We start from the raw sequence: 24579 nt of genomic DNA, 5'->3' as shown, positions 1-24579 counted from the left end.
GAAAATAAAATGCCTCTCCCTCCCGTTTCATGGTGTCCTATTCATTTCAATTTTCTGACACAGTCCATCATTTGGAAGTAAAAGCAACCTTATTCCTTTCCAATTTTTTTCCTGCAATTATTTTACTTGCCTAACACAACAGTCCTGAGGGCACACAAGGGCCAGATGCAGATAATCAAAATCCCAACACTCAGTTTCATAGAGACCCACAAACCGTATCCATGGAAAACCAGAACCAGAAGCGCTGCCCTAGCAAAAGCATTCTGGAAATAACACGGGACGAGGCTGAGCCACAGTCACAGATCCGATCTCAGGTATGTCACAAAGGAAGACACAAACCGCGCAGATCTCAAAGACCCTTACAGCCAGCGTCCGAGTCAGGCACCACCGCGCAGCTTTCTCTGCGGCACCATCCCAATCCCCCGCTGGAGAACCGCACACGCGCACTCATCAGCCCCTGTGCACGGAAACTGGGTCCAGGTACGCGGGGGTGCGGCGGCCGTCACTCAGCAAACACCACAGGGAGCACGCGCCGCGCCTTGGTCCACGCTCGCCACACCGGGGTTTCCTCCATCCAGCTCACCGCCAGGGTCACGGCTACAGGCCTAAGTTTGGACACTCCATCCCCATAGGGATCCTGTAGCCAACCTCCATCCACATCCAAATCTCCCCATCCCTCGGCAGGTGCGGCCCCACACGTCTCCCTTGCTCCCTGAAGAGCCGCCAGGTTCGCCCCGCGCGCTTGCGCACTCCGGGCGGAGGCCGATTTCCAGATCCAGTGAGGCCTCGCTGGGGGCGGGGCTCGCAGCCGCCGCCTGGAGCCGAGCTGAGAACCAAATGAAACATAAAAAGCCGGAATACTGGTTTTTTAAAATTTTGGACCGTAGTATCCACAGGGGAGCAGGCCCGGATTATCTTTAATGGCACTGGTCAGTCACGGGGCCGCCATTAGAGGTAGAGGCCTGTGGCAAGGGACATTACGGCCCCTCTGGGTGCGCCTCCGCCGCCGCACTATCCCTGCCGAGACCCGGCCCCACGCGCCCCTCCCGGTCCGGAGCAGCTGCGGGACTTGCCTCCGCCCCCCGCGCGCTTGCGCATTCGCGAGCGAGACAGGCGCTCTCCTGTATTCTGGCGCTGCTGACTCCAGGGCTGGACGATCCTCAGAGTCTGGTGAGGCCGGAACTGGGAGCCGGGCGCCGCTGTGGCCGCTGCTTTTCTGAGAGAAAAGAGCGCGGGGTGGGTGGTTTTGCAGGCAGGACCGGAGGTGGAGAAAAGGTTCCTATGGAGCCTCAGGCCGCTGTGCGTTTTTTCCCGGGACTGAGCTTCTGCAGCCCTGAGGCCTGGAGGCCCGGACGGCAGTAATTGTGCCGGGCCCGGTTCGTGCGTGCGGCCTATGGTGCAATTGGAGACCGAGGCCCTGCGCATCCTCTTCCGTTCTTCAGCCACTTAGGCTCGGCCGTAGCGAAAAGGTCCAAGAGGGAAGTCAGAGGTGAACGCCCCAGGATGAAGGTCCCCTGCAAAACGCTGGGACCTAGATTTGGGGCGGGTGTCTGGGGTCTGGGAGGACACCTGAACAGTTCCGAAAAGACACAGTGGGTGGTCCCGGGGCGTGGGCAACTGGGTATGGAACTACAGCGTACCCGGAACTTGGAACCCAGACGCGGGTGACTGCGGATCCTCTGCCCTGTCGTTTCCATTTGTGCATGCAGGTGGCGGTTAGCTGGGGCCAGGGAAGCCTGGAAGGGGGGTTCCAATCGAGTCAAGAAAAGCCTGGGGTGTCCTGAACTGTGGCTGCTTCCCCAGCCCTGCCAGTTTCCAAAGGAGGCGCCTGAGAAGGAGAAACGAATCGCTGCTGCTCTTCTAAAAGCCGGTTCCGTGTGAGTTCGTGCTGCTGCTTTGTTTCTGTGAAATGCATTCGACTTCTTCCGTTTAAAATCCTGCTTGAGAATGATCTATTTATTGATTTGGGCCTTAGGATTTCCCTACCTAGTTAACGACAGGGGACCTAATTAATAGATTTCCCTTTTTTAGTGCCTACTTCATGCTGTTCTATAGTTAGACACATGGTTAGTTAACTGTGAGCTGTATGTTCAGTTACTCTGCGAGCGCTGTTTTTCTAAGGATTTTGATGATACGGAAATACCCTTGCTTGAGATTAATGTTCATACTTTGTTTTTGTTAAGGAGTTTTCTAGGGTTTAGATATGTTTTAATGATTCCGGGGTAGAAAGATAATGTCTTTTTTTCCAGGAAATTCATGAGTAGAAGTTTTTGGTACCAGCCAGATGTGATTTGAGGTTTGGCAGCCTGAGTTTATTTTGGGTATATCTTTGGATCGACTGAGAGAGGTGTAGTGTAGTGTAGTGATTAAGTATTTCGAGCCTAGATTAAGTGGATTTGAATCATGACTGCCACTTAAAGCTAAACGAGTTTAAGCAATCTGTGCTTCAGTTTCCTCATAATTGTAATAGTGTATACTTCACGGTGTTGTTTTGAAGATGACATGGATTAATATTTGTGAAGCTCTTGGGAGAGTGCCTGGCACATAGTGAGTCCTTAATTCATCCTAGCCACTAGTATTAAAATGATGATGCTCAGTCATTCCCTGTCAGCTTTGTGTATTCCCAAGAGCAATGCAAATGTGAAAGTAATTATGATGGATGCTTGCAAGCAGGAAAATGAGCCAGACCCTCCCGTGGACCAAAACAGGGATTGGTAACATAAGTCCTTGGACTCTGTTTATGAGCTTTCAGGGCAACAAAGATATTTTAAGATTATATCCAGAATTGTTATATGTATTTGTAAATGGTTAATTTTTGCAGGGGAGCGAGGAAGTCTGTCATGGCATGGTATTATCGGAGTTATATAAGCTCCAACAACATTGATTCTCACTGTCTAGAAATGACATAATTGGGAATGACTTTTGGGATGTTCTTTTATAAAATTAATATCTAGCAATATGGAAATGGTTAAATCACACTCCATCCATGTGATGGAATGTTATGCAATAATAAGAATTGTGTTTATATTTACTCGTAAGAAAAAAGTATAATGTAATATTGAGAAGTATTGTTGTAAATAAGAATCGCCAAGAAATTGTTGTTACATATGAATCTTGAATACTACAATATTTTTAAGTTATTTTGCAACAATGTAATATTTAAATATTAAATCGCTAGGTATTTAATGATAGTTATTTATTGGAGCTGAGGAGGGGTAAATGCAAGTTATTAAGTAGCTGCTGTGAAATGAGAATTTGTTCTTGTCTGCCATTCTTACTGGCTCTTAATCACTTTGGAAATGACATGAACCAGGATTGTAATCCTTCACAGAACTATTTCAGGGTCTTGATGAGATACAATACTTTTTTTTTTTTTTTTGTGAGGCAGAGTCTCGCTCTGTCGCCCAGGCTGGAGTGCAGTGGCCGGATCTCAGCTCACTGCAAGCTCCGCCTCCCGGATTTACGCCATTCTCCTGCCTCAGCCTCCTGAGTAGCTGGGACTACAGGCTCCCGCCACGTCGCCGGGCTAGTTTTTTTTGTATTTTTAGTAGAGACGAGGTTTCACCGCGTTAGCCAGGATGGTCTCGATTTCCTGACCTTGTGATCCGCCCGTCTCGGCCTCCCAAAGTGCTGGGATTACAGGCTTGAGCCACCGCGCCCGGCCGAGATACAATACTTAAGAACTGGTAGAAATTATTTTTTCAGTCACACTGATTTCCTTGTTGTCACCATTTATGCAGGGCCTGTTTAATCACAATTTTCTTTTCTTTTCTTTTCTTTTTCTGAGACAGTTTTCGCTTTTGTTGCCCAGGTTGGAGTGCAATGCTGAAATCTCAGTTCACTGCAACCTCTGCCTCTCGGGTTCAAGCGATTCTCCTGCCTCAGACTCCGAAGTAGCTGGGATTACAGGTGCCTGCCACCATGCCCGGCTAATTTTTTGTATTTAGTAGAGACGAGGTTTCACCGTGTTGGTCAGGCTGGTCTTGATCTCTTGACCTCGTGATCCACCCGTCTCGGCCTCCCAAAGTGCTGGGATTACAGGCTTGAGCCACCGCGCCTGGCCCCAACTTTCTTAATGACTTTAAGGTAGCCTATCTTCCCAGTCATTTAAAATTTTTTGGAATAGCTTTTTAAAATATTTCTGATGATAGAATTAATACAAGGTTGTGAAATATTAGTAACTGTGGAACCTATAAAGAAAATTAAAATGATCAATGGTTCCAATGTCCAGAAATAATCATTATTAATTTTTTTTTTTTTTTTTTTTTTTTTTTGAGACGGAGTTTTGCTCTGTCGCCCAGGCTGGAGTGCAGTGGCCGGATCTCAGCTCACTGCAAGCTCCGCCTCCCGGGTTTACGCCATTCTCCTGCCTCAGCCTCCGGAGTAGCTGGGACTACAGGCGCCCGCCACCTCGTCCGGCTCATTTTTTGTATTTTTTTTTTTTTTTTTTTTTTTTTTTTTTTTTTTTTTTTTTGAGACGGAGTCTTGCTCTGTCGCCCGGGCTGGAGTGCAGTGGCCGGATCTCAGCTCACTGCAAGCTCCGCCTCCCGGGTTTACGCCATTCTCCTGCCTCAGCCTCCCGAGTAGCTGGGACTACAGGCGCCCGCCACCTCGCCCGGCTAGTTTTTTGTATTTTTTTAGTAGAGACGGGGTTTCACCATGTTAGCCAGGATGGTCTCGATCTCCTGACCTCGTGATCCGCCCGTCTCGGCCTCCCAAAGTGCTGGGATTACAGGCTTGAGCCACCGCGCCCGGCCCATTTTTTGTATTTTTAGTAGAGACGGGGTTTCACCGTGTTAGCCAGGATGGTCTCGATCTCCTGACCTCGTGATCCACCCGTCTCAGCCTCCCAAAGTGCTGGGATTACAGGCTTGAGCCACCGCGCCCGGCTATTATTAATGTTTTAAAGCATATTTTCCCAAAATATTTCTACAAGCCTGTGTGGTTTTGTGTGTGGTTTTATTTATTTATTTATTTATTTTTATTATTATTATTTTTTGAGGTGGAGTTTCGCTCTTATTGCCCAGGCTGGAGTGCAATGGTGCGATCTTGGCCCACTGCAACCTCCGCCTCCTGGGTTCAAGCGATTCTCCTGCCTCAGCCTTCCAAATAGCTGGGATTATGGGCACCCGCCACCATGTCCGGCTAATTTTTGTATTTTTAGTAGAGACAAGGTTTCACTATGTTGACCAAGCTGGTCTCAAACTCCTGACCTCAGACAATTCACCCGCCTCAACTTCCCAAAGTGCTGGATTACAGGTGTGAGCCACCTTACCCAGCTGGTGATTTTATCTCATTCTGTCTTCTTCCCCCAACAATATGTAGTGGCTGCCTTCCCATGACATCAAATATGAATTTTATCTTCATTTTTAATGGGTGTTTATTTTTCTTTTCTTTTTTTTTTTTTTTTAACAAAACAAAACAAAACAGGGTATCGCTCTGCTGCCCAGGCTGGAGTTCAGTGGCATGAACAGGGTTCATTATAGCCTTGACATCCTGGGCTCAGGCCATCCTCTCACCTTAGCCTCCCAGCGAGCTGGGACCACAGGTTTGCACCACCATGCCCGGCTAATTTTTTGTAGAGATGGAGTTTTGCCATGTTGGCCAGGCTGGTCTTGAACTCCTGGACTTATTAAGCGGTCACCTGCCTTGACCTCCCAGAGTGCTGGGATTACAGGCATGAGCCACTGCACTCGGCTGTTTTAATTTTCCATTGTGTGAATGCATGGTAATTTATTTAACATTGCTGAAGGATATTTTGGTTCTTTCCAGCTTTTTTGGTCCCATTTTAAACACTTTCTATCCTCAAATTACTTTATTCTTTCTATATCATATCATTGAGTATCCATTTCCCAACAGCTTAGTAATTATGAGGTGTCATAACTTTTTCAAATCTGCCAATACAGTTCCTTCAATATGCTCTCTAGTTACTAGTATATTTTAACTGATAAGCTGATAGGTTATTTCTTTTTCCTTTTCCTATTTTGTTCTTTTTTTTTTTTTTTTTTTTAAGAGACAGGGTCTTACTCTGTCACCCAGGCTGGAGTGCAGTGGAAAGATCATAGCTCACTGCAGCCCTGAACTCCTGGGCTCAAGCAGTTCTCTTGCCTCAGCCTCCCAAGTAGCTAGGGATACAGACAGGTGCCAACACACCCAGCTAATTAAAAAAAAATTTTTTTGTCAGAGACAGAATCTTACTATGTTGTCCAGGCTGGTTTTCAATTCCTGGCATCAAGCAATCCTCCCATCTGGGCCTCCCAAAGTGCTGGGACTACATGCATGAGCCACTGCACCCAGCCTGTTTCTACCTTCTAGAACATTATCCATGCTCAGATTTCATAAATTTACTTCTTTAAGTCTGAGTACCAAGAAAGATTGCTTGGTAATTGAGATCATGCAGGCAATATTGATCCTGAATAGGAAAATAAGGAGCAGAAAGCGCTGAGTTAAGCCTTGGGGAAGGGATCCCAATGTGCACCTGCGGTTTTGCCATAATCAAGGCTGCTATATAGCCTTTCTTCAGGTGTTTTATACCTGTGGTACTCAAAGTGTGGCATCTGGACCAGCAGCATCAGCATCACCTGGAAACTTTTTAGAAATGCAAATTCTCAAGTCCAATCCCAAACCTACTGAATACCAAACTCTAGGAGTGAGACCTAGCAAGTTGTGTTTTAACAAGCCCTCTGGGTGATTCTGATGCATACTCAAGTTTGACTACCAAACTTTGCTGCCCATTATAAACACCCATGGGAGGAAGAGGTAGTTAAAAAAAAAAATCCTAAATCCCACGTCACACTAATTAAATCAGTGTGTTTAAAGGTGGGAGCCAGGCAACAGTATAGTTAAAAGATATCCAGGTGATTCCAATTTGAGCAAAGTTTGGGAAATTCTTGTCTATGCTATTTTCTGTCTTCGTATTTGGGGAGGCCAGCCAGATTCCTAAGGCCAAGAAGGAGAGTTTTGGTTTAGATGGTGTAACCCCTTTTCAGCTGGGGAAGTGGGGATGGAGGGAGGAGGATCTGTTCAGGACAGGTCTGCACAACCCATTCTGTGGTCCAAACCAGCCTGCACTGGGGTCGGAGCTGGGGACCAACTGGCAGCCCTCCTGCTGAAGTGTCTAGACATATGCTTTGATGCTGCAGAGTCTCTGCTCTGCAATTCCTTGTGCAGCTGAGCTGATTTCACTGTGGTTTGGGGGAGGACATCTTTGTCTAAACTACCTCTTACCTATCAAAACTTGTCTGTATGTTGGGGGTGGGAGTTGCATATAGGAATGGAGTAGTAGTATCGGTTTTTAAAATTTGGAAACTCTGAGGCAATTCTGTTCTCATGATTTTATGCATTCTTTCTCCAGCTCTGGCATCTGTGGACCCTGATTCTGAAGTAAATGAACCTTGAGGAAAATTGACCCGGTTCTTGCAATTCTAAAATCATGGCTCATGTAAGTTGGAATTTCTCTCTACTTGGAATTCTGTCATTTTTTTCAGGTTATGTGAACATTCTCATTTGTTATTCTGCAACTTTCTAACAGAGCCCCATTCAACAGCTGCTCCCCAGTCTTCCCCATTCCAGCAAGGGATGGAGCCAGCCAGATTCCTAAGTGCCCCTATCTTCTCCATGCGTATCTTTAGTAGTCAGTTTTCACACTGCTGATAAAGACATTCCTGCGACTGGGTAATTTATAAAGAAAAAGAGGTTTAATGGACTCACAGTTCCACATAGCTGCGGAGGCCTCACAGTCATGGCGGAAGACGAAAGGCATGTCTTACATGGTGACAGGCAAAGAGTGAATGAATGCCAAGAGTAAAGGGAAACCCCTTATAAAATCATTAGATCCTGTGAGACTTACTGCCACGAAAACAGTATAGGGGGAGTGGCCCCCGTGATTCAATTATCTCACACTGGGTCTCTCCCACAACACACGGGAATTATGGGAGCTACAATTCAAGATGAGATTTGGGTGGGGACATAGCCAGATTGTATCAGTATCCATGTGTGCATTGACCAAATCATTCAGCATCTCCTGTGTGCTCCTTATCTATCTAGAGCAGAGATGGGGCAGAAATGAAGTTCCTAAAAGTGGGCATTTTATCTGAAATTCTCCGGATTAAAATAGCACTGTCTAAAATAATTGTAATTCAAGCTACATATGTAATTTAACATTTTCTAGTAGTCAAATTTTGAAAGTATAGAATGTATGCAAGGCCACATATTTTAGTAAATAGTTTAAATAGTAGTCACATTAAAAAAAAGGAAAAAGAAACACATGCAATTGATTTTAATGTCTTTTATTTAACCCAATATGACCAAAATATTATTTCCAAGTGTATTCAATATAAAAGTCATGGTCAGGCCCCGACAGTGGTAGTTCATGCTTGTAATCTCAGCACTTTGGAATTGGAAGGCTGAGACAGGAGGACTGCTTGAGCCCGGGAGTTTGAGATAAGCCTGAGCAACTTAATGAGATCCCATCTCTAAAAAACAACCACCACCACCAAAGAAAAATTAGCCAGACGTGGTGGCATATGTCTATGGTCTTAGCAATTTGGGAAGCTGAGGTAGGAGAATTGCTTGAACCGAGGAGTTCGAGGCTGCAGTGAGCTGTAATCAATAAATGGGCTGTGATTGTGCCACGCCATTCCAACCTAGGTGACAGAGTGAGACCCTGCCTCAAAACCAAGATAAAATAAAAAATACGTATAAATCATCAATATGTTTTACCTTGTTATTTTCCTTCTAAAGTCTTCACTATCTGGTATCTGGTATATATTTGACATTTACAGCACATGTGGATTTGGACTAGTCCCATTCAAGTGCTCGATAGCCACATATTGCTAAACTAGAGTATTGGACATTGCAGCAGCTTTAGAGATTTTTTGTAATATAAATTCTAAATATAATTTAATATGTTTAAAAGTATAGCTATATCTAAATATGGTCACTATTAAGTGTAACATATCCATCAGATGGTGTACAGCGGGTCCGTCCTTACCCAAGGAGGATACATTCCAGGACCCCCAGTGGATGCCGAAAACCTCAGATAGTATGGAACCCTATATATATGATGTTGTTTTGATCTGATAGGTAGTAAATACAATGTTGCTGTGCTGGACAAAGCATATCACATCTGAGGTGGGTGGAGTGGTTAGTGTGAGATTTCATCATGTTACTGAGAATGGCATGGAGTTGAAAACTTATGAATTGTTTATTTCTGGAATTTTTCCATTTAATATTTTTGGACCATGGCTGACCGTGGGTAACTGAAATTGAGGAAAGCAAAACCACAAGTAAGGGGGAACTACCGTATCATGTAGTAAACTATAAATGTTAAAGAATCTGTTATGATAAAAATGCTAATGATACATTATGATAAAGTTATATCTGGAAGAAATTTTTAAGTTTTATGCAAAATATACTTTTTAAAAATAGAGATTTTACAGTTCATTTTTTTTTTGTTGTTGTTGAGACGGAGTCTCACTCTGTCGCCCAGGCTGGAGTGCAGTGGCCGGATCTCAGCTCACTGCAAGCTCCACCTCCTGGGTTTACGCCATTCTCCTGGCTCAGCCTCCCGAGTAGCTGGGACTACCGGCGCCCGCCACCTCGCCCGGCTAGTTTTTTGTATTTTTAGTAGAGATGGGGTTTCACCGTGTTAGCCAGGATGGTCTCGATCTCCTGACCTCGTGATCTGCCCGTCTCGGCCTCCCAAAGTGCTGGGATTACAGGCTTGAGCCACCGCGCCCGGCCTTTACAGTTCATTTTTTGGGGAGAATCCCATCAATAATTTTTTTTTTTTAATCTTTAAAGGAAAAGAAGATAGAATAAATCCCATTTATTGAGAACTTTTTAGGTCCTTTGCAAGTACTGTTCCTATGAACCTATTTCAGTTAATTGAGAAATTCTGATAATTACCTGAATATGTCTGGAAATAAATAAAATTATCTTCTATTCCATAGTACATAGGAAGTTTTGGCCATAGCAGTGGTGGGCAAACTAGATACACTGCAAATTTGGCCCACAAGCTATAGCTTGTTTTGGAACAGCCTGCAAGCTAATTAAATTTTGAAATAATCGTTCCAAAAAAAAAGAAGAATGTGAAACAGAGACCATATGTGGTATACAAAGCCTAAAATATTGACCCTTTACAGAAAATGTTGCCAAACCCTGGTCTTGTTTATAGAAATCTTCAAGAACATATATTCTGCTTCAGTCACACGTCTTTATTGCCACCTTCCCACATCACAGGCTTCCAGCACCAGTCTATTCATTTGATGTATGAAGTGAACATATATCATCAAAACCCATCAAATCCTTCTTCCACTTTTTTTTTTTGGAGACGGAGTCTTGCTCTGTTGCTCTGTCACCCAGGCTGGAGTGCAGTGGCACGATCTTGGCTCACTGCAAGCTCCATCTCCCAGGTTCACGCCATTCTCCTGCCTCAGCCTCCCGAGTAGCTGGGACTACAGGTGGCCACCACCACGCCCGGCTAATTTTTTGTATTTTTAGTAGAGACGGGGTTTCACCGTGTTAGCCAGGATGGTCTTGATCTACTGACCTCATGATCACAGAGTGCTGGGATTACAGGTTTGAGCCACCGTGCCCAGCCTTTTCTTTTAAGAGACAAGGTCTTAGTATGTTGTCTAGGCTGATCTCGAACTCCTGGCCTCAAGCAATCCTCCTGCTTCAGGCTCCCAAAGCTGGAATTACAGTCATTGAGCCACTACATCCAGACACCTTCTTCCATCTTCAAAATGTTTTCATTTATCTTACAAATAATACATGCGTTTATCATTTCAGGATTTGGTGATGTTCAGAGATGTGGCTGTAGACTTTTCTCAGGAAGAGTGGGAATGCCTAAACTCATATCAGAGGAATTTGTACAGAGATGTGATATTAGAGAACTATAGCAACTTGGTGTCACTGGGTAAGCATAGCATATCTGTGTCAAATAATTTAGAAATTCACAGGACTGAATTTCTGGGCTGTCTTTTTTTTTTTTTTTTCTAAGAGTCTCGCTTGGTTACCAGGCTGGAGTGCAGTGGCGCAATCTTGGCTCACTGCAACCTCTGTCTTCTGGGTTCCAGCAATTCTCCTGCCTCAACTTCCCAAGTAGCTAGGACTACAGGCACGTGCCACCACACCCAGCTAATTTTTGTATTTTAAGTAGGGACGGGGTTTCACCATGTTGGCCAGGATGGTCTTGATCTCTTGACCTCGTGATCTGCCCGCCTCAGCCTCCCAAAGTGCTGGGATTACAGGCGTGAGCCACCGCGTCTGGACTGTCTTTCTAAAAACTAGCTGTCTGCTTTGTGGTTTGACAGTAGCTACCACTATTAAGCACCTTCATCTTTCCCTATTCATTGACCTTTACATTTTTCTTTGACTTTTCTGTTATTACCGGTGTTTAATGACAGCTGGATATAAATTCTTAGACACTCATGGCAAAACCATTGTCAAAGAAATTGGATTTCATACTGCTATGGATGGTCCATGTTATTTGTAACTCATTTACAGTGAAAATAGGAAGACAGAGGTGTCTGGCTCTACATAGCTATTAAAACAGCTTTTATAGTGTATGTGATGCTAGGTTGAATCGAGAGTTTGTTAAAACTCAAGTGGACAGTATTCAGTTTCCTACAACAGACATATTTTAACTACTTTGTGCTTAAGTTTAAAATACATGAATTTGCATTTAATATTATATGCATATCCTGGCAAGAAACTTATTTTTCTATTAACAAATTAATATCAAAAAATAGCAAATGTAGTACCTCATGAACATATATAATGGTTAACATGTACCAGGTATTCATCTAAACACTTACATTAAATCAAATCTCACAGCAATGCTATGTATATACATTACTGTTATCCGCTTTTCACATCTGAGAAAACTGCAGTGCAGAGAGATTGAATTAGTTGCTCTACTGACATGGGAAAGAGAGGCAGGATTTGAAACCATTGCTTTCAACTATTCTTTTCTCTCGAGACAGAGCCTGTGTAAGTTTAAATTAAATATAAGACCAGGTCCCTACTTCTCTGTTCTTGTTTTTCCTTGTGATCCTAAAGTAACTCTGTGCTATGAATGTTTTTCAGTCCTGATAGTCATCTTTGTTTTGAAGTCTTAAATAAATTCTTTATTATATTCTATTATTTATTTTTAAGCAGGATGTTCCATTTCTAAGCCAGATGTGATCACCCTATTGGAACAAGGGAAAGAGCCCTGGATGGTTGTGAGGGATGAGAAAAGAAGATGGACTCTAGGTAAGTGCTGATCAGGCAAAGGTCAGCTATTACGGCATGGCCAGACCTGCTGGTTGAGGAGGAGACACACCCCTTAGATATCAATTGTGAAGAAGAGACCTGAATCTTGGGAAGAAAATTTAGATCTTCTCAGCATGAGCCACCAAAGAAATTTCATCCATACTTTCACTTATCACTTATTTCTTTTCTGTCTTGTTTCTCTCCCTTTTCTTATAGGAGAAAGCTTTCTTCCCTCGTGATTCCATTTTACCTGTATTTTGGATCTAATCCCTTTCTAGCTCATCTTTTATATTTTGACTTTTATATATACATTTTTTCATTGCCCTCTGTTCATGGAGTTTAAATTGTAGTGGGGAGTCAGGCAGTAAACAAGTAAATCAGTAAATGGATTACTAAAATATCCTGAAGTAATTAGGTATTATGAAGAAAAGTGAGTAAGGTAAGGATATGGAGAATCATAATGAGTGAATGGAGTAATTTTAGATGGGGTGGTCAGGGAAGAGGATCCAATTTGAAGAGGCTCCAGTTGTCCAAAGATGGGACTGTTTGAATGTCATTACTATAATGACTGCAATGTATTGCAATGCATAAAATACACTTCATTTTATAAATTCTTAATGATGCTAACAGCAAATTATTCATCATTGGAAGTTACTAGGAAACTAACATTTAAAAAGCATAAATTTAAAGGAAAAGAAGCATTTATCCTGCCTTTCTTATAACAATTGTATGAATAGGTAGTGGGTGGAGGTATGTTTCTCTTAATGAAAGTATTCAGTGAATAAATGAAGAGGAAATGATAGAATTAGAATATTACCATTTTGGAGCCCATAAGAACTGCTGGATTTAGATATTGAACATCAGTGCTGATAGCATCAAAGAAATAGAGACAATCAGACGTTGTTTCTCCTAATGAAAGAGCACAGTATCACCTATGAGGTAACTTTGCCAACAAAAGGTCCTAAGTCTTGTCAAGCTTCTAAAGGCAATTCCCAACTTATGGGAAGAAGATAGAGGACTATGTTCTACACCTTGGGAATGTAGTGAGCAAAATTCAGAATATGGGAAACTACAGGACCAAAAACAGGTTCTTCAACAAATAAATTACAAGAGAAATCAAAAAATGATAGGAAAATCTGGCCCGGCGCGGTGGCTCAAGCCTGTAATCCCAGTACTTTGGGAGGCCGAGACGGGTGGATCACGAGGTCAGGAGATCGAGACCATCCTGGTCTACACGGTGAAACCCCGTCTCTACTAAAAAAAAAAAATACAAAAAACTAGCCGGGCGAGATGGCGGGCGCCTGTAGTCCCAGCTACTCGGGAGGCTGAGGCAGGAGAATGGTGTAAACCCGGGAGGCGGAGCTTGCAGTGAGCCGAGATGGCGCCACTGCACTCCAGCCTGGGCGACAGAGCTAGACTCCGTCTCAAAAAAAAAAAAAAGAAAAAAAAAAATGATAGGAAAGTCTGTACATTAAAAGAGATGTAAAAGACATGTAACAATTATATTCTGTGAACTTTGTTTGGATGAGTTATTCTTTTTAGGTTTAAAATTTTATCAGCCAGGGCCGGGCGCAGTGGCTCAAGCCTGTAATCCCAGCACTTTGGGAGGCCAAGATGGGTGGATCACGAGGTCAGGAGATTGAGACCATCCTGGCGAACACGGTGAAACCCCGTCTCTACTAAAAAATACAAAACACTAGCCAGGCAAGGTGGCCGGCGCCTGTAGTCCCAGCTACTCCGGAGGCTGAGGCAGGAGAATGGCGTAAACCCAGGAGGCGGAGCTTGCAGTGAGCTGAGATCCGGCCACTGCACTCCAGCTTAGGCGACAGAGCGAGACTCCGTCTCAAAAAAAAAAAAAAAAAAAAATTTTATCAGCCAGATGGAAGTGTGGACACTGATTTTTGATGATATTTAATAACTCATTTTTAAGGTTTGATTAATGGTATTGTGGTTTTGTATAAAAGTGCTTTTTGAGATGCATACTTTGTACACATGAAACAATGTAATATCTAAGACTTGCTTCAAATAATAGGAAGGAAGTAGATTGGGGGGTGCATAGACCAAGATTGGGCATGGGTTAATGGTTGGTGCTGGATACATGGAGATTATTATGCTGTTCTGTCTACTTTTTGATATGTTAGAAATGCTCTGTTATAAAGGTTTTTCATTTGTTTGTTTGCTTTAGAGTTATTTATTGAGAGAGAAAAAGAAAATGGTGGTGAGGCAATGGTGAAAATAAGGTTAAACTATTCTTTGGATGAATTTTGTCATAAAGGGAAGCAGACACACAGAGTACAGGGAATATATTTTACGATGTGAAATTATGATGTGAATATATTTAACATGTTTATAGGCTATGAGAATGATTTCAAAGAGAGGAATATTGATGAAGTAGAGAGAGAGGGTAGTTTTGTAAGCAGTGACCCTCAGTAGATGGGAAGGAGTGGAACCGATTGATGAAGGAAAACCACATATATGGTAAGAATTCAGACATAGATTGATTGGAGAATGTGGTGAAGAGAAGAATACATATTTTTCTTTCAGTTTCTGGTTCCTTGGTGAAATGGCAGTAAGATTATCATCTGAAACTGAGGCTTATTCAGTATTTCACTGGAATTCAGTATGGGGATTATGCAGTATTAGATCAGTGTTAATTTTCAGAAGTACAATTTCGTGGTGATAGAGTTTTAACATTTTCAGATCTCTGATGTTAATATAATTAGAACTGTCTTGGTCATAAATATTCTGTGTCCTGTATAATCTTGTATCAGTCAGAAAAAAAGGGATGGGGGAGACATTGTACCTCAGGAAACAGCATACCTCCAGGGATAATTATATGACAAGATAATTTGCTCCCTATTTTATTTTATTATTTTATTTTACTTTATTTAATTTTTTTTCAGATGGGAAACCATGTTGCCCAGACCAGTCTCAAACTCCTGGGTTCATGCAATCTTTTTGCCTTGGCCTGCCAAAATGCTGGTATTACAGTGAGCCACCACGCCCTGCCCCAATTTTCTTTTTATTTAAAGCTGATGACCCGCAAATGGAAATACTTCTTTCATTTTGATCTAAGATAGACTAGTATTTTTTCACATTAGTAGTGTTTACTAGAATAAACTCTTTGATTCAGTGGAATCCAAACTAGTATTTGGCTTATTAATTTTATTAACATTAATATATTAATTGATATAAATTACATATATAATTAATAAATAATATTAATATTAACATTAAAATATTTTACATACATGTTTTAGGAGGTAGAACATTAAAATTGTCTCTCATAGGCCAATATTTTGATGTTTGCCCCAGCATTTTGTTTCAGTGTAGGTCTAGCCCATTCTGTCTTGATCAAAGTACATATGAAACATAGGCTATTCTTTCCAGTTTCAACTTCTTTGAAGTAGAACAGGAATGTAAAGATACTTGTGAAGCAATCTGAGGGCAGAATCCTTGAATTTTTATGTTTTCTGTCTTTTATTATGTTTCTCACCCATGCCTACGTTGACAAAAATGCAATGTGCATGTATAGCCAATACTTCCAAAACATCCAACTTAGTTTTCATAGAAATAATTGTCTTTAAACATTAATAATTTTAGTTACTTGCAGCAATAAGAACTGGAATAGGCAAATTTGGGAACGAACATGGCTGACTCTTTGGTGACATACAGCTCACCTGTGTATGTTATAGAATACCCTTCTAATTGAGAATGTTCAAAATGCCAACATCTTGATCTGGCTTGTCACTTAAGTAGGGAGCCATATATGACAATTTCAAGTTCACTTTATCAACATTGGCACTATTTTTTTTTTTATGAAAACCTTCAAATTTTACAGAACAAATTTTACAACCTGTTCTAATTTGGTTATTAGTGAATACAGACATTTTGTCCTAATTTGTTTATGCTTATATTTACTTTGTGCATTGTCTCCTCACTTCCTGTATTCCATTACTGTTTCCATTGTTTATTGTTTCTTATGCCAATTTGTATGGGCTTAAATTTCTTTTTTTTAATTTTTTGAGATTGGGGTCTCATTACGTTGGCCAGGCTGGTCTTGACCTCCTGGCCTCAAATAATCCTTCAACCCCAAGTGATCTCCCAACTGCAGCCTCCCCAAGTAGTTGGGGATTACAGGCGCGAGCCATGGTCCCCAGTTTGTGTGGACTTTAATGTGAACAGTAACACTTTCTCACTTTCTTATGAATGTTTTAGCCTTTAATTTGATTTTTGACTGCTTTCCTTTTAGATTACTGGTTTTATTTTTAATTTGCAGGTAAATCCTTTGAAATGAGCATCTTATTTCTTAACCTTTGTATTACCTTCATAACTACTTATTTACTACCATTATTTAGCTAATTATGATGCTTTTATTAATATCACTCATATCTTGTCTTATTGAGGCCATAAGTGGACTTTATCCCCAAAATTCTAGACAATTGCCGTAGTGTCGTATTGCTTTTTTTGGGTGGGGAGACAGAGAAAGAGAGAGACAGAGAGAGTGAGAGAAACACAGATTATATAACAGTATTTTCTGTTCCATTCATTTACCTGTCCTTGGTCACATTTTACCCACTGTATTTAAATTATTGTTGCCTTTTAGTATCTTTTTAGTGTATACTTTTTAAAAGTAAACTTACTGAAATATAAATGCACACAAAAATATACAGATAATTAGTGAATTGGCACAGTGACCACACCCATCTAATTAGTACACAGATTCAGAAATAGAACTTTACTAGGATACCAGAAGCCCCTCCTGACTTCTTTCAGTCATTCCTCCCCACCAAGGCTAACCACTGTCCTGACACTACCATAGATTATTAATTATCATTTTTAAACTTTATAAAAATGGAATTGTACAGTATATATTGTTCTATGTCTAGTTTTGTTTACTCACCATTATGTTTGTGAGATTAGCTCTTGCTAATCTTGCGTGTAGTTGTAGATTGTTAATTCTCATTGCTGTATAGTATTGTGATGTATTAATATGCCATCATTTATTAGCTGTTCTTCCATTGATGAATACTTGGATTCTTTCCAGTTTGGGTAGACTGCAAATAATGTTGCTTTAACCCTAACTCTAACCCTAACCCTAACCCTAACCCTGAAGCAACATTATTTAAAATACCTTTTCCTTTTTAAAGAGTATTGAATTCCTATTGCAAAGATTTTGAGAACGTGCACATTTGCAAAAAACATCTCTTTGCTCAGAATTTTACTAGCCTTTTACCATAGCATAAACCTGTTGTTACACCTGGAAAATCACTGAAATATTCTCTAGGAAGTACCCAGATGGCATTATGGGGACTTCTGGTAAGATATGGGGAACCTGTAACATAGATGTGCAAGTTATGTAAACTCAAGTGAAGATAAATATTTAGAGCCTCTCATTACCTTGGTCGTGAATGGGGGCAAAGCTCACTTATGACTATGCAAAGTAGGAGTTGAACTGCAGTGGAGATATCTGCAAGTATATATGAAGAGGCAAATTGGAAGATGATCAAGTGTAAAGAAATCACTGTTTTCCATTTATATACACTGAGATAGCTTAGATGTCCTTGTTTCCCATCTCTGTAGGAAGTGATAAAAAGAATGTTTAATCAGTGTAGTAAGGTTTAAGATTGGAGGCAGGATATCATATGCCATAATTGCTGACTAATTATGATAATTTAATTCACAGTTAATATGTACTGTGGATTTGTTATTCACTGGTGAGTGAAAAATTGTTTCTGCCCTTGGGGAAGTTTAAGGTAAGAAAATAAAGATAGGCCGGGCGCGGTGGCTCAAGCCTGTAATCCCAGCACTTTGGGAGGCCGAGACGGGCGGATCACGAGGTCAGGAGATCGAGACCATCCTGGCTAACACGGTGAAACCCCGTCTCTACTAAAAATACAAAAACTAGCCGGGCGAGGTGGCGGGCGCCTGTAGTCCCAGCTATTCGGGAGGCTGAGGCAGGAGAACGGCGTAAACCCAGGAGGCAGAGCTTGCAGTGAGCTGAGATCAGGCCACTGCACTCCAGTCTGGGCGACAGAGCGAGACTCCGCCTCAAAAAAAAAAAAAAAAAAAGAAAATAAAGATAATAAGTGGGGAAATTAATGAATAACAACACAATTGAGAAAAATGTTAAGAAATAAGTAGCCAGGCATGGTGGCTCATACCTGTAATCCCAGCACTTTGGGAGGCTGAGGCTGGCAGATCACTTGAGGACAGGAGTTCGAGATCAGCCTGGCAAATTGTGAAACTCAGTCTCTACTAAAAATACAAAAATTAGCCAGGTGTGGTGGCAGGTGCTTGTAATCCCAGTTACTTGGGAGGCTGAGACACGAGAATTGCTTGAACTCTGGGGCAGAGATTGCACTGAACCGAGATCATGCCCCACTGCATTTCAGCTTGGGCGACACAGTGAGACTGTCTCGAAAAGAAAAAAGGAAAGAAGTAGGCTGGGCACGGTGGCTGACGCCTATAATCCTGGCACTTTGGGAGGCTGAGGCAGGCAGATCACGAGGTCAGGAGTTCAAGACCAGCCTTGCCAAGATGGTGAAACCCTGTCTCTACTAAAATACAGTGGTGGCACGCGCCTGTAATCCTACCTACTTGGGAGGCTGAGGCAGGAGAATCATTTGAACTCAGAAGGCGGAGGTTGCAGTGAGCCGAGATTGTGCCATTGCACTCCAGCCTGGGCAACAAGAGCGAAACTCTGTCTTTAAAAAAAAAAAAAAAAAAAAAAGAGGCCGGGCACGGTGGCTCATGCCTGTAATCCCAGCACTTTGGGAGGCCAAGGCAGGTGGATCATGAGGTCAGGAGATTGAGACCATCCTGGCTAACACAGTGAAACCCCATCTATACTAAAATACAAAACATTAGCCGGGCATGGTGGCAGGCACCTGTAGTCCCAGCTACTCGGGAGACTGAGGCAGGAGAATGGTGTGAACCTGGGAGGCGGAGATTGCAGTGAGCCGAGATCGCGCCACCGCACTCCAGCCTGGGCTACAGAGCGAGACTCCGTCTCAAAAAAAACAAAAAAAGAAGAAAAGAAGAAGGGACTGGGATAGAAAACAAAGGATATATATTACATGAAGTTAGCAGGGATCGTTTTTCAGATTTTTAAAATGAAACCTGATGGATGAAAGAAACCCAACTATGCAAACCCAAGTCAGGATTCCTGGGAGATTTAATAGCCAGTGAAAAGCTCCAAGAAGTGGAAAGATTGGGCCGGATGCGGTGGCTCATGCCTGTTATCCCAGCGCTTTGGGAGACCGAGGCAGGCGGGTCACTTGAGGTCAGGAGTTCGAGACCAGCCTGGCCAGCATGGTGAAACCCCGTCTCTACTAAAAATATAAAAGTTAGCCAAGCGTGGTGGCACACTCCTGTAATTCCAGCTACTAGGGAGGCTGAGGCAGGACAACTGCTTGAACCCGGGAGGCAGAGGTTACAGTGAGCCGACATCGTGCTGCTGCACTCCAACCTGAGCGACAGAGACTCCGTCTCAAAAAAGAAAGATTGCGACACAGTCTAGGAACAGAAAGGAGGCAAGTGTGATAGGGACATGGACAACAAAGGGATCAGTGGCTTGAGTTGGTACCTTGTAGTTAACAGAGTCCATGTTACTCCTGATAAAGTATTTGCTCTTTATTCTAATTGAAAAGAGAAATTAAAAAATTTAAGTGGGGAGTCTCAAACTTTGATCTGCACCGAAATAATCTGGTCTTAACTCATCATTTTCATATATGCTTTTAGCTTTTTTAAAGTTACCTATTTTAGAGATTTTGAGCCCATTTATTTCAATTGGACTTTCTCTTTTGTGTGTGTCATTGATTTCTATCATAAAGTTTTTTGTTTATTTTGTGTAGAACAGGGAAATATGTTTTGGTCTTGTTTTCTTTCAGATTTGGAATCCAGATATGACACTAAAAAGTTATTTCAAGAAAAGGATATTTATGAAATGAACTTATCTCAGTGGAAGGTAATGGAAAGAATTAAAAGCTGTGGACTTGAAGGACAAGAAAGTCCTCATGAAGTGTGTTTCAGGCAAGTGACAAAAACCACCTCTGAAAAAACGCCTAGCTACAGAAAACTCACATCTCTTCCTCTGTATCAGAAGAGTCGTAACAGAGAGAAACCCTATGAATGTGGGGAATGTGGGAAGGCTTTTAGAGTACGACAACAACTTACTTTCCATCAAAGAATTCATACTGGTGAGAAACCCTATGAATGTAAAGAATGTGGAAAAGCCTTTAGACAGTGTGCCCACCTCAGTCGACATCAGAGAATTCATACTTCTGACAAACTCTATGAATGTAAAAAATGTGGAAAGATCTTCACATGTGGCTCAGACCTTCGAGTACATCAGAGAATTCATATTGGTGAGAAGCCATATGAATGTAAAGAATGTGGGAAAGCCTTTAGAGTTAGAGGACAACTTAATCTCCATCAAAGGATTCACACAGGTGAGAAGCCCTATGAATGTAAGGAATGTGGGAAGGCCTTTAGGCAGTATGCACACCTTACTCGACATCAGAGACTTAACATTGCTGAGAAGTGCTATGAGTGTAAGGAATGTGGTCAGGCCTTTCTGTGTAGTACAGGCCTTCGAATACATCACAAACTTCATACTGGAGAAAAACCCTATGAATGTAAGGAGTGTGGAAAGGCCTTTAGAGTGCGGCAACAGCTTACTCTGCATCAGAGAATTCACACTGGTGAGAAGCCTTACGATTGTAAGGAATGTGGGAAGACTTTTAGTCGTGGCTATCATCTAACTCTCCATCAGAGAATACATACCGGTGAGAAGCCCTATGAATGTAAGGAATGTCAGAAGTTCTTTCGTCGTTACTCAGAACTTATTTCACATCAGGGTATTCACATTGGAGAGAAACCTTATGAATGTAAGGAATGTGGGAAGGCATTTAGACTGTTCTCACAGCTTACTCAACATCAGAGTATTCATTTTGGTGAGAAACCCTATAAGTGTAAGGAATGTGAGAAGACTTTTAGACTGCTTTCACAACTTACTCAACATCAAAGTATTCATACTGGTGAAAAGCCCTATGACTGTAAGGAATGTGGAAAGGCCTTTAGACTTCATTCATCACTGATTCAACATCAGAGAATTCATTCTGGTGAGAAACCTTACAAATGTAAGGAATGTAAAAAGGCATTTAGACAACATTCACATCTTACTTACCATCAGCGAATTCATAATGTAACTTAATAGTTATTAGAACTCTTCCATTGTGAATTTTATGTTGCGCATAGGAAGTACATTCTAGAGGAAAAGTTTTTGAATGTGGGAATCCCTTTTGCTTCATGCTCAGAACTAAGCATAGGAAGTTTTATTTAAAGGAAAGAATATGTTGACGAACATATGGAAGCCTTTCATCATCTTTGAAACCATGTTATAGGAAATTCATCCTAGAAAGGAACTTTATTAAAGTACTGAATGTGGAAAAGCTTTTGATCTTACCTATTATCTCCATATTCTTCCATCTGTGTAGTATACACACGGAGGTTGCCAGGGAACCACCTCATTCTGAAAATGTGCAAATGAAAGGAAAGTCATTTAGTCTACATTTCCTGTGTAAACTGTATTTCAAGGCAACCAGAAGTTAATGAGGTAAAAGTTCTTTATTAGAAAATTCCAGGCTAATGAATGCAGAAAGAATAATAGAAAATTGTATTAGAAAAACTATTGTGTAACACATAATGAAATAATGGATTTAGGCACGATTCTCTGTAGAGGTTGAGACTATTCAGTGAAAGGTTGTGAACTTTACAGTGAATAGATGAGACTGACAACATCTGAACTCACTGATCATCTTAACTTCACAGAAAGCAAGACAGTAAAAATGTGCCTCCTAATGTGATACAGTAAGATAAACACATCTTGCCAAAAATATTGAACCTGAATTTAAGCCTCAAGATCTAACTCCCAGTTTATAGAAAATTCAAGGAATGGAAAAGTAAATTACATGACATGAAAAGGAGCAATTAAATATAAAATAAGGGTAATTCTACAAGAGGAATCACCTGGTTTCCCAACCAATAAAATGGCATTTTAAGAAATAAGGTGGAACTCTTAGGTATTGACAGACTTGAGACAACATCAATCAAATGCAATGAAAGAGTGGTTTTTACTTAGATCATGAGTTGAACAAACATGTAAAAGAAGACATAATAATTGGGAGAATGGGAATATTGACAATATTAGATAATATTAAACTTTTTGTTAGGTGTGATAATAGCATTGTGGTTATGTAAAAGTCTATTTGTTAGAGATAATTTCTGAAGTTTATACACATGAGATGATGTATCTGGAATGTCATTTTGTTCATGCAATAGAAAAATGAGGATGAATAACAAGTTTGGCAAAATGATGGTAACCTAAGTCTTGCATACATGGTTTTTATTTGTTTTTGCTATTCTCTCTACTTTTATGTTTTTAAAATTTTCCATGATGTTCTTTTAAAGATCAAATTATCCATGAAATTATAACCAGTTTAAAATGAATTATTAAAAAAAAATTCTGGCTGGGCGTGGTGGCTCATGCCTGTAATCCCAGCACTTTGGGAGGCCAAGGTGGGCAGATCACGAGGTCAGGAGTTCGAGACCAGCCTGACCATCATGGCGAAACCTCATCTCCACTAAAAATACAAAAATTAGCCAAGGATGGTGGCATGCGCCTGTGATCCCAGCTACTCGTGAGACTGAGATGGGAGAATCACTTGAACCCAGGAGACAGAGGTTGCAGTGAGCCGAGATCACGCCATTGCACGCCAGCCTGGGCAACAAGAGCAAAACTCCATCTCAAAAAAAAAAAAATTCTACATATTAAAACTTGTGGATGTTGCCAAAGCGCTACACATTGGGAATGGAATATTAATTACACTATAATAATGATAATGTATTCAGGAAGTTAAAATGTGGGTCCACATTTTATTTAGTTCACCTCTCTATCGCTATATTATAGTACCCATAGTGTGTACCTCTTTTTTTTTTTTTTTTTTGAGACGGAGTCTCTCTCTGTTGCCCAGACTGGCGTGCAGTGCTACAATCACAATCTCGGCTCACTGCAAGCTCTGCCTCCCAGGTTCAAGCCATTCTCCTCCCTCAGCCTTCTGAGTAGCTGGGATTACAGGTGCCCGCCACCATGCCAGGCTGATTTTTGTATTTTTAGTAAACATGGGGTTTCACCATGTTGGCCAAGCTGGTCTCAACTCCTGACCTCAGGTGATCTACCTGCCTCAGCCTCCCAAAGTGCTGTGATTACAGGCGTGAGCCACCGCGCCCAGCCAGTACTTCATTGTTTAAAGAATGAGTAAAAGAAAGCAATTACTACTGCTAAATGTGGGAAATAATGGACTAGACCTGTACTGTCTAATATATGGTAGTCACTAGCAACCTGTTGAGCACTTGTAATTGAGTTATTGAGCACTGAAATGTGGCTAGTCCAAATTCAAATGGTGTTAAATGTGAAACACAAGATTCTAAAGACTTAGTTGTTTTTAAAAAGTTAAGTATCTCAGTTTTTCATATTGAGTACATATTTAAATAATATTTTAGATATATTGGTTCAAATAAAATACATTAAAATGAATAACTATTTTTTGTTTTTATAAAATGTGTTACAGGAAAATTTTTTATCTGTAGCTCACATATTTCTATTGTCAGCACTGGTATAAACAATAAAAAGTAGACTTGGGGCCGGGCGCGGTGGCTCAAGCCTGTAATCCCAGCACTTTGGGAGGCCGAGACGGGCGGATCACGAGGTCAGGAGATCGAGACCATCCTGGCTAACACGGTGAAACCCCGTCTCTACTAAAAAATACAAAAAAATTAGCCAGGCGAGGTGGCGGGCGCCTGTAGTCCCAGCTACTCGGGAGGCTGAGGCAGGAGAATGGCGTAAACCCGGGAGGCGGAGCTTGCAGTGAGCTGAGATCTGGCCACAGCACTCCAGCCTGGGCGGCAGAGCGAGACTCCGTCTCAAAAAAAAAAAAAAAAAAGTAGACTTGGTTGTTTTTGTGTGTTTCTTTAAAGGATACCAATATAATCAAGACCTTGGCAGTCTTGATCACAGAATAGAAATATGAAAGATTACACAGCTACAGCTATATGAATCATAAAAGTGACAGCTATGGATTTTTAAAGTTATAAGTTGCTATAGTATAGATATGTAATGTGTGTGTGTATAGTGTGTAGGTATATTAATATTTATACACACACCATACATGTATTTAAAAATACTGAAAATCCAGAATTATTTTATGGAAAAAATATACTAAAATTTACTTCACATGCTGAAGAAAGCCTGAGTAG

The 24579-nt window shown here is 41.4% G+C and overlaps 1 protein-coding gene across 5 annotated transcripts; it reads left to right on the top strand.

Annotated features, from left to right (window-relative positions):
- The first annotated feature begins 1052 nt into the window (after positions 1 to 1052).
- On the top strand, positions 1053 to 24032 carry ZFP30 (ZFP30 zinc finger protein). 5 transcript variants are annotated; one of them, XM_030942947.1, is made up of 6 exons: positions 1053 to 1170; positions 1710 to 1877; positions 7355 to 7441; positions 10795 to 10921; positions 12163 to 12261; positions 20154 to 24032. In XM_030942947.1, the coding sequence occupies exons 3-6, from the start codon at positions 7433 to 7435 to the stop codon at positions 21476 to 21478; spliced, it is 1560 nt and encodes a 519-aa protein (XP_030798807.1). In that variant the 5' UTR covers positions 1053 to 1170; positions 1710 to 1877; positions 7355 to 7432; the 3' UTR covers positions 21479 to 24032. The 5 variants fall into 5 exon arrangements, with proteins under 5 accessions (XP_030798807.1, XP_030798808.1, XP_030798806.1 ...); XM_030942948.1 differs by lacking the exon at positions 1053 to 1170 and having other exon boundaries at positions 1744 to 1877; positions 12166 to 12261; positions 20154 to 22860; XM_030942946.1 differs by lacking the exons at positions 1053 to 1170; positions 1710 to 1877; positions 7355 to 7441 and having other exon boundaries at positions 10777 to 10921; positions 12166 to 12261; positions 20154 to 22860.
- Positions 24033 to 24579: the final 547 nt, after the last annotated feature.

This window comes from Rhinopithecus roxellana, chromosome 12, assembly GCF_007565055.1.
Source record: "Rhinopithecus roxellana isolate Shanxi Qingling chromosome 12, ASM756505v1, whole genome shotgun sequence".
Classification (NCBI taxonomy): domain Eukaryota; kingdom Metazoa; phylum Chordata; class Mammalia; order Primates; family Cercopithecidae; genus Rhinopithecus; species Rhinopithecus roxellana.
The sequence above is the reverse complement of the archived record's forward strand: the minus strand, read 5'-3'. Positions and strand labels throughout refer to the sequence as shown.